The 11,301-nt window shown below is 34.6% G+C and overlaps 1 protein-coding gene across 1 annotated transcript in view; it reads left to right on the top strand.

Moving 5' to 3' along the window:
• LOC135220476 (A-kinase anchor protein 9-like) overlaps positions 1 to 11,301 on the top strand; it is a 465,336-nt gene that overhangs the window by 268,816 nt on the left and 185,219 nt on the right. Inside the window, 1 exon segment of the mRNA XM_064257603.1 lies at positions 5,266 to 5,448. Coding sequence (XP_064113673.1) covers positions 5,266 to 5,448 — 183 coding nt within the window.

The following is an 11,301-nucleotide window of genomic DNA, read 5'->3' as shown; positions in this document are numbered from 1 at the left end:
TCTTACTTTCGTAGTTACAGGGTAATTTAGTAAACGTAACTCAATAAGCCAAAAACATTGATCCGTACAAGAAAATGCAATATTTCTTCTGTTATTGTAAATTTTGATAATTATTGTCAAAGAAACTGTGAACAATGGCATCTGTAGAGATTCCATGAGGCAGCAGGAGGGAACTTAGTCAGTTTACCACCTTCCAGTGCGAGGAGAAACCTCTTGTAGTGCACCCTTTCGAGTTTCACCTCTGACATTCTCTTGATTTTACGCCTGTTTATCTTTGTTTCGGGGAGAATTTCATCATGACAAAGAGGAAAGTACAAGGAAAAATCTCGCTAACATACAGAAGAAGAAAATTCGCTGTAATAAGCTAAGTTAGTGAGGGAGAGAGAGGAAGTTGCGTAGGAGGGAGTGCCCCGTCTTGCTTGACGCAGTGCCTTAGGCTATGATATATGAGCAAAGGGATCATCATTTATGATTAAACTACTATAAATGATATAGTTTTGGTTCATTAATACCCAAAACAGAAATATGCACTCATAATCATATTAATATTTTTATAAAAATACAAAGGAAAACTTTGAATGGCTGTATCTCAAAACTATACTTAATGACCTTCAAAATCTATCTTCTCACTTAGTTTTAAAGCTATAGCCCTGAAATTTGGTATATTACTCAGAAAGACATTATAGAACAATCATATAAAGCCCCTTTTTTCCAGTTTTTGTTTTGTCTTTTTTTATAATTTTTTCTTCTGATTTATAGGGTTTATTTTATTACCATAATGAAAAACTCATAACTAGCAAAAAAATTACTTTTAGAAAAAAACTCCTCATTTGATTGGTGGTCTACATCAGGTCTATATATGGTAGTAATCCCAGGTCTTAATATTAACTATCAAGGGAGGAGATAGAGTGTGAAAAATGGTTATTTTCTAGATAAATCGCCCTGGCATCATAAAATTGAAGGTCAGAGGCAAAATTCACATGCGGTTTGGAGATGTCCCAAGTCACCTTATCAAGCGGTATGAAGATCAAAGTCCTGTCCTTAAAAAATGGCATTAGCCAGCCGGCCCCCTTAATGCCAAAATATGTATAGTGAAATAAACATGAAATTTAAAAGATGAAATATAGTCTTTCATTCTTTACATGACAATCAGTGCATTCATCATTTATCACCTTGTGTTTCATACAATATTGTAGCTTAAATTTTATGGATGACAGCTCTACCAAAAAAGTACATGTTGGGCTATCAATATGAAAATAACAAGCAAAAGATTAAGAATATGTATTAAAATGAACGGGGATGCACACGGACTAAAGCCGAGCCCTGGCAACCAGCTAGCTAAAGCTTTACACATTCTTTACTTCTAAGGAATCTCTTGCTTTTGCCTCTTGTTATTTGGAGCCATTCTTGAATGACACTTGTAAGCCTAGGATTATGTAATGACTGGTCTGTGGCCATCCAAATAATGAGGGAACTTCTTTAGATGGGTATGGCCAGCTGCACTTGACAGTACGGTAATGCTCTACCAGGGGCCCGTTTCCTCTCTCTCTCTCTCTCTCTCTCTCTCTCTCTCTCTCTCTCTCTCTCTCTCTCTCTCTCTCTCTCTCTCTCTCTCTCGTCCTTAGGCAGGAGTCTGGGCAGATGTGTAAAAGTAAGGTTATCTATATGAAGCTCATTCAAACACTTCCTTTAACACACAATAGTGGTTGAGGTAGTGATGTCCCCCTTTACGGAATTTGCCCGTCATCTGTCCCCCATTGCATATGCAAATCATAATAAACTGCTAATTTTTTCAAAGATAAGAGCCAAGATATTTTTTCTCGTAACCTCTAAGGCTCTTGCAGCAGCATAGTGGTTCATGTAAAAATTTTAACTTTTGTTTTACTATTCGTAGTCCTGTCTATTATAAGTTTCCCTTTTATGTAATCAAAGCATATATTTTGTTATTGAAAATATCATTTGCTCTCTCTCTTTCTCTCTCTCACTATGTATATATATATATATTATATATATATATATATATATATATATAATATATATATAGATATATATATATATATAGATATATATATATATATATACATATACTATATATATATATATATATATATATATATATATATATTATATATATATATATATATATATATATACATACACGTATATACATGCCTATGCATAGCATATGCATACGTTAATTTTTGCATGTCCCCCTTTCACACCTCAAATAAATGGTCACCTTACACATCCTTCAGGTGAGGTCGGAACATAGATCTTCCCTATGTGCACTCTCAAGAGAGACACAGCTTTTCCTCATTAGAAACAATTACTGCTAATAAAGATATATTAGCAGTTCTTGTTTCTAATTGATGATTTTCCTGTTTTCTTGATGTTGCTTATGATACTTCATCTGTTTTCAGGAAGATTTGAAAGAATGATAAGCAGCTATGCTCCAGCCAATTCTCTAACTTAACCTTTTTTCATGCATCCCCTTGATCTTCTTTAAAAAATGTCTCATTTAAGGACTTTAGTTGTTCCCAGCATTGAGAGTAATACATAGTACATTGAATTGGATATGCTGCTACCTCCTTTGAGGAGGGATAGGATGTGCTGCTACCTCCTCTGAGGTGGGATACTAATGTATAAGAGCAGCAAGTTGTATGGATTTCTCAGCTGGGTAGACAAGTGTACTGATGGCATGACCATGCTTCATCATTGCCCATGAAAGTTCTTCCCTAGGGCTGTTGAGATTTTTTTAGGGATATATTTAAGCCAATCCCTGACAATTCTTCAAAAGAAATTGGGCTTTTCTACTTCAAAATTGGATTTCTGCTTTCTATGATCTGTCACCCAACCCAGAACTCGTTTGTTCCTGAGTTATGTACGTAGAGTAGAGCACCCTTAAGGGCAATGACAGAGTAGTCAAGGAATTATCACTATTAGTGATTGGTTGCTATTTTCATGTAACCAAAAAAAATAAAATGATATATCACTTTTGAGAATGACCAAGATGCTATCTTCTTCCAGCAGTGATGGCACTTGCTGCATGCTAATTAATAATCACTACTTATCCTATTTCAATTCACCTTTGTTTTTCTCTCTTTAAGTGGGGAGTTTGGAAGTGGCAAAATGATGATTTGTATGTATGAAAATATTGTGATGGTCTTTTATGTGTTACTGAATGTTGTCATAAAAATACTAGTTTTTTTTTTCATTCTTGGTAAGGGATGATTAGTCTGATATTTATTAGAATACAGTTGCCAAATTTTCATTTAATTAAGGTAAGAGAAGAGTGAAAATAAAGTAAGTTTGTATAAGTGCACCTGTTGTTAATAGGAAAAGCAAATCAATGCTTGATTTTTAGATCACATTATTTGCAAGCACTTTGCACATCTTAGTTTTCTGCACTAACAGATAGTATTATCAACCGGGAAAACTGCATAGGAGCAGTGTTGCGTAAGTAAAAATTTTTTGTTAAAAGCAGGAGTTGGGTAGAGTGACAAAGAACACAGGATTATAACAAACAAGAATTTTTAAGTAAAAGACTCGCATATAACATTTAGGTATTTTTAGATCAAAGTTTCCCATAGAAGATAATATTAACTAAGTGAAAATGTGAAGAAAAGCTTTGGTCTATTTGAGAGTAAAGCTTTAAGTAGTTATTAATAATGAGAGTCAGGTGGCAGGATAGTTAGAAATGGTGTCATCAAGTTATGTAATCTCCTTATGTAGATGAAATAATGATGAAAGTGAAAGAGAGATGGCTTGGACATGGCCTGATCACAACCTCTTAGAGGACAGTTCTCAAAAGTGTTAGCCAGGCTGTTGCGGGCACCAGGAGAATTGGAAGACCCAGACCTACTTGGATGAGATATGTGAGAATGGGCGCTGTAGGTGTATTGGGGAGAAATTATAATTTTTTCACCTTTAGGAGCCAGGGTAATATATCAATATGCAGCACCCCATGTCGTCAAAGCTTTGAGGTCGGCAAATTTACACAAAAAAACACATCAGTGAGAAAGAAAGATATGCAAATGCACATGGTGAAAGAAAATTTTTTTAAAAAAGGTTCTCTATCTTCCACGAGAAGTTGAAAATAACTATTTACGACCCCTTGTGGGGCCTCTTTTACAAGACAGTTGTAAATTTTACCAATTTATATGCATTTTTTCTAATAGATAATTGTATTTTATCTTGTAAAATTATAATTACAGCTCACACAATATTATAACATAAGAAATAAAATCTGTAACAAATTCTTAACATATTTGTTAAAAGATATTTATGTAAATTTACTAAGAACGAAGATTCAGTAACTTTTTTATTTGTTTTTTCTAATATTTCTTTGTGCTCTTCTTTGCAAAATTACATTTACAATTAACATACTATCGTAAAAGACACGAACAAAAACCATCAGCAACCCCTTGGTATATTTATGAGCAAATTTACAAAAAGACATGAGAGAGAGAGGCAGTATATTCTCCCTTCAAGTCAAAAGCAGAACTAAAGTCCCGAGACACCCACACTTGATTTTAGCCAGTGTAAAAGTTGCCATTATAGAATTTATGGGCTATAAAAGTATTGGCATCTCTTTCCCTGCCCGATTCTTTCGAAATCGATGGCACTTAATTGTTTATCTACAGGATCAATCCATCCACCACCCCAAAGCTGTTATTACTACTCCCTAGGAGCAATCCGTCCACCAAGGTTTATTATTATTATTATTATTAATAGGGCTTAGTTTTTCCAGACCTCTGAGTCTCAAATAGACTCTTCTTGGGCTGGTTGTAATATGCTGACATGATATACTCATATTTTCATTGAATATTTTGTTATGGCAACTATGTAGTGAACAGTATTGTCATTGATTGTACAGTGCTTATAGTGCAATATACTAAACCATATACTTAGCTATGATTTATGTTTTTTTACTGAGTATAGAATTCATTTAATGTATGTAAGTATTTTTCTTTTTTTTTCTCTCATTTGGCAATTCATTTAAAATGAACTACTCAGGTAACAATTATTATGCATTTTCAAGTTGAATCAGGGTTATTTGCAATCCTTCCATTGAGCTGAAGCATGCGTTACGTTCATGTTTGGAAGTCATTGTGTTGCTGCATGTGAGGTACTATCTTTGCAATATCTTTGTCTTTTGTTAAACATTCACACTGAGATGCTATTAACATGTTATGTATTGTAGGCAATGTTTTTTGTTCTATTTTATGTGGTTTTTAACTGCATCCTTTAATACAAACCAAACAGCTAGAAGAACATCTTTGTGCTGGTGACCCTTATAAAAGCCACAGCCAAGAAGATACAGTCAACCGCAAAAAATCAAGTTATAATCTAATGGAAACTGAGGACAGTATTGTTCATCGTGACGGAGAACCTTTATCTCAGGAGCTTTTGGATAGTTCTGAGTCTGATGTGCAAAACCAGAAAATGGTAATATGATTTATTTTTTATCAAACACGTGAAAGATAGTTTTAGGTTACATCTTTTAGTATTTCTCTCTTGATATACAGAAAATACTCCTTTTTTTTCCCTCTTCTTCTTCTTTATGTTGTAGGTTTGTGCATGTTGCTTCCACTGAATTTTCTTATCTCAATTTTTTTATCTCAATTTTTCTTCTGTAAATCTGATGCTTCAGTTGACGTTATTGCAGACATACATTAGGCTAATGATAAATGTGCCCCATAAAAAACCCCTCTTAAAAACTGACTGATGTTTTTTGTGGTTAATATAGTTTAGTATTGGATTATGCATAAGATAGTTTGTCAGAAGCTCATTTTTTATGATTCATACTGTTTTTAGAATAATTTCCACTTATATATATATAAAAAAAATCATGAATGTAGTTTTAGTTGGAATGGAAGCAGTCCATAATACTAGATTATTATGGAATGAGGTGTTTCCATGGATATGCAAGAAAGAATTATTGAAAAATTTGACAAAAGTTTTAAAGGAAATCAACCAATTTTTCCTAGTGGATAATTTTTTTTTATTCTATATAGCATCTGCTTTTAACAAACAGAAACTTCTATCATTTTTTATGTTCTCACACCCTTACAGCCTTCAGTATTTTCCCTAAAATTGCTATATATCTTGCTAGTATATCTCCCACAAAGCAAGATTTGCTTAAAGTCTTTTCATTTTACTGATACAGTACTTGAAATTCTTTTGTAGGAACCAGGACCTTTTGTTTTCTCTTTTAATTTTGTAATAACTTTTGCCGTCTCTTAATGGCAGCACATTCACTTTTCTTCATCTCTGTCATTATGCATCAGAAGTCTGTTTTCTCATTTACTCTTTTCTACCAGTAATAATAATCTCTGGAATATACTTTCCATATAACGTATATTTCCACGTATAAGACAACCTTTAAATCCTAAAATTCACCCCTAAAAATTTGGGGGTCGTTTTATACTACAGTTCTAAAAATCAACCTCTGACTTCTAAGATGTGTATCGGTAGGCTAGCCTCGGCCTCAGTGCGATAACCACCAACATACATGAAGATTCACATTATGATATAAACTGATCATAAAGGTAATAAAATCATTTTTATCTTATATATTATTGGCATATCTTCATAACAAATAGCCTATTTGATGAATAATTCTATATCAATGAAACCAACTTTTAATTATGCGATCTCAGCTGAGGAAATGTTGAATTATGGTTGCTCTCACAGCAACCTTTATCTTTCGGTAACCTTTCAGAAATTTTAATGATGGTGTAATTACAGTAGTAATAACATTTAGGATAACATAATATTCATTTTCATTAAAAGTTTCTCATTCATATAGCTACCCTCGTAGGGATTCGTCTGGTTCTGGCGAGTCGACTTCGGCTTCGTCATCATTATCATACAAATCATCTTCGGTACCATCCATGGCATTTTTAAAGTTATTTTATGACACTTTCTATTTTCACAATCCCCCATGCTTTTATAACAAAAACATGATTTAGAATCGGCTTTGTTGAACCCAGCTTTGATAATTTAAGAAAGGAATGTATCTCTGAATTAAGGTAAAATGTGATCAGCTGGTTATTTTAAGACTGTAAACAAAACCAGAATGTAAATGGCATGTCATCATCTATTCATATAGTGTAATACGATAATACATGCAAGATGATTAGATACAGTAAAACAAGTTTTATTAAAATTATCGTTAATCTCATTACAACTATAATTCAACTTTTGTAGGTGGATATCTGTCAGTGTATCAACCTAACCGAGGCAATAGTCTCTCTCTCTCTCTCTCTCTCTCTCTCTCTCTCTCTCTCTCTCTCTCTCTCTCTCTCTCTCTCTCTCTCTCTCTCATTGACTGTAATACTAATGATACTCCTCCATCCTCCAGTAAAAAATTCCAGTTTTTAGAATTCTGGATGAAGCAATTGCAAACCTGTATTGACATAAACAACCGAGTTGAGAAACAGCTGATTACTGGCATCATTTACCGTAACTGTCAAGCGTTTATTAAGAGCTCCGTTAAAATTGTCCCGTTGTTAAACCCTGCCGATTCTCAATGGTGGCTCCCATAAGTAAAAAATAAAATAAATTTTTGTTCATCCTACCTGCAATGGAGATCTCAAGAAACAATACTAGTAAATTAAAGCTGCAGGTTATAGCCGAGGCTGAATATAAAACGGATAACGACCAGGCAGAAGTGATGTTCGGAACTGGAGGTATCGCACCTAATGCTTATACAATGAAGTAATATGGGCACGTTTTCAACCAAACTTTGTTAATTTACGAGAAAAGATATCTCTGAATTATATCTCTTCCAACTAATGGAAGGAAGATATCGATAATACTCAATTGGCCGAGATTTTGAGAATGTAAACAATATCAAATGCATACAGTATACATGACGATGTTTATACTCTGTAATACAGTAACAATATGTTAATAGTAATTCTGTAATTGGGTATAACAAGCAAAACAGCCTTTATGTAAGTCATCATTATTATAAATATAGTTTACAGTTTAATTTTTGCAAATAATCACTTTTCTCCCAGAAACATTTCGGTGTTGTCATTTAGAAGTCATCTTATACTACAGATATGAGATAAATCCATGAAAATTTTCCATGATTTTTGACCTTGTCTTATCTGAAGGTCGTCTTATACACGGAAATATACGGTGTGTATTTTTCAGCGAATTCAGTACTCTCTTACTACTATGTTTCCTTTATTTACTAGCCATTCTGTATGTATTTGTTATCATCTGTCACATCACACATTTAAAAGGTGAAACCATACTTTAGCTGCAAATTTTTATTTATTTATATAGTATTTATTAAGAGTATAATTCTATTCTGGTAGTTTGAAGAATTGAAATCCAGCTTAAATAATGTTGCCATTTTGGGCATCCATACAGAAGTGACATAATTAAAGTGCCAAATCACTTTCCCAAATTATTGGTTTAATTTTCCAATAATTTTGGTTGCCATGAGAACATCATATACCCTGTGGACACTCCTGCTTCTAGGTTGATGCTAGACACCCTACTGTTGTTGAATTAGATCAGAAATTTCTGGTAATAGTGTGTTTACTTGCTGTGCTGCAAGTACCTCCTATATTGTCAGATCAGACAACCTGTTACACTGTTACTTTTATACCTTTTAAACCCATTGGTAGAAATGTACACTCCAGGACAGGTTAATGTTTCCATTCTAATCAAGCATAGCACTGACCTTAAGAATAATCCAGCCTTGGTCTGATTCAATTCTGTCACTCAACAGGTATTATACAGGAAGTCCCCAGTTTACAACAGTCTCGCCCTATGCTGTTCAGATCTTGAAAATATATTTTTTAAAATTTGGTACCAACATAACACTGAAAACCCAATGTTATGATGTGATTCAAATATACGTAATGCCGAAAACCTGATGTTATCAGTTTTTTGACATAAACCAGAAAACCTGACGGTACACAGTTCCAGCACAAACCTGAAAACCTGACGTTATGCCACCGATTACTTATTGTTGATTTACGCCAAATTTCAACCTATAACAAGCCATAGGAATGGGTCACTGTTGTAACTTGGGGACTCTGTGTATGCAATATGCCCTGAATATGTCAAACGTTTTTGGAAATTATCACAATTAACCTACGCATCTCTTAAGTAAGTTGATGTCTACACAAAAACTATTAATGCTTATATCCTTGGTACTGTCTATCTCCCTTCTTAAAACATTACCTGACAGAATGGCAAAGAGACTCAAGATGCAGTTGGACAGTGGTGCAATTAACATGGTTATGTGCCTATGAAACATGACTATATTGCTACAGGCTCATGAGCGTATTTGTAGTACAGTGACCATTGACACAGCCATGACAGATTCAGCAGAGTATTGCAGGACAAAACGCAATACGTATAAGTAAACAGAGCACCAGCAGAGGACATAAATGGAGGAAGAAAGTATTGTAGAGTATGAGCTCATGGTGGAAGCAAGAAAGGTACATCATCAGGTGATGAAAACTAATATTTCATGCTTCACTACTATGTTAAATAGTTCTCCAACTGCTACACCTGCACAAAGTATTCCAGTTTCTATTAAATTGAACTGTACTATAGATTTATTGCTAAATTATCGTGTCAGATTAAAAATGTTGCTGGAGTGAAATAGATTCTGGAGGAGAAACTTGCACAAGTATCCCTGACTGACCTTGCCAAGGAGCAAACACTGCTTACATATGTCAACAAACTTATCATTGTAGCAAGTCTTATTTTTATTATGGCACATTTTCATCTTCGTACCACGGGAAAGATTTAGTTCAGGTTTAAAATGATCACAAATCGTGAGAAACAATTCAGGAATTAGTATGAATTCACCAGAATGGAATTTTGTGTGATTTTGCTCTATTCAGAGATCCTAAGGATGAAACAGTTCACATGCTTCATCTGCTCAGTCTGTAATGAGTCAGTTCTAACAATGCTACAAGCAGTTCCCAGGTTATGGCAGGGGTTCTGTTCCCAGCAGGGCGCTGTAGGCTGAAAATCACCTTATGCTGAATCATCATAATGGGAATAAATAGCACTTACAGCACTGTTACAATGCTGTAAGTCCGGGTTACAGCACTGAAAGCAGTCATGGCACCGTAAATCCACTTACGGCACTGAAAAATTGTGGTTAACAGCACTGTAAGTCCAAAGCGACATAACTCAAACCTGATGTAACCCAGTAACTGCCTGTATTCAATTTTTCAAAACAAATACAATTTTGGCCATACAAATTTGATAGCCCTCAAAGTCAAAGATGCTGCTGATGTTGTCAAGGATACGCTTATGGAAAGCTTGAGGCAAAGATCCAGTTGTGTGCAGATGTTGCTGTCTCTTGGATGGACAACAGTCAGATGAGTTTGTGCGATTGCTTAAGAAAATGAGACATTCAGCAGTGCAGAAAACAGAATCTCGTTCTGCATGGGATACACAAGAAGTATTAATTATCAGTGCTGTGAATGAGACAGTCATACCTCTAAATTCCAAGGCACCACCTGTAATTACTGGCAGAAGAAAGGATGCATACTGAAGGCAAGCTACAAGTAGAAGGCTAATGCAATCTTGAAATCTATTTACTATGAGCTAATACTATGATGTTAATGTCATCAGTGACAGTGATACAATATTGCAATTGAAATGTCTGAACAGGAAGCTGTCTGTTTAACATCAGGGACCTAGATATTTGTTCTAATAGGAATACTACAAACATATGCTTTCATAAATGGAGTTACTCATGCAAGGCATGCTTCAGCTGTCTTGACTCAAAAACAAAATCTTATCACTCCTTGTTCTCATCTGTGGACTTTTTGTCAGTCCTCTCCACTAGGGAAAGATTCTTTGCATGTTGCAATGAATGGGTACTATTTCATGGAAATCCTTGGTTTCTGTTTTAGCAAATTTCTTTTTTTCTTAAGGATTGTCAGAGTTCTGTCTATTGGCTATTAAAGCCTACAGGGAGGCTATTCCCAACCAAAGCTATCCTTCAGCATGGTGTAGACATAGGGAATTACTGAAATATTTCATACTTGTTTTGTCAGAATATTTCATACCTGTTTTGTCACTTTGACTAATTGATCATTGTTTATTTTGATTAGCCTCATTAAACACTAATGTCTATTGCCTCTTTACTCGACTTTCTCTACAATATGGTGCTTTTGTTGATCCTTGCCTCCTCTGAGTGTGTTATCAAACTAATCGTTGGCTGAAAAGTTTCCACTCCGTTCATTGGTTTTACTTCGACTTTCTTGTTCACTTGGGAGTTTGTTGTCATGTCTGTCTTCAGTTAGG

This window comes from Macrobrachium nipponense, chromosome 2 (genome assembly GCF_015104395.2).
Source record: "Macrobrachium nipponense isolate FS-2020 chromosome 2, ASM1510439v2, whole genome shotgun sequence".
Taxonomy (NCBI): Eukaryota; Metazoa; Arthropoda; class Malacostraca; order Decapoda; family Palaemonidae; genus Macrobrachium; species Macrobrachium nipponense.
Note: the sequence above shows the minus strand (reverse complement) of the source record. Positions and strands in the feature narration are given on the sequence as shown.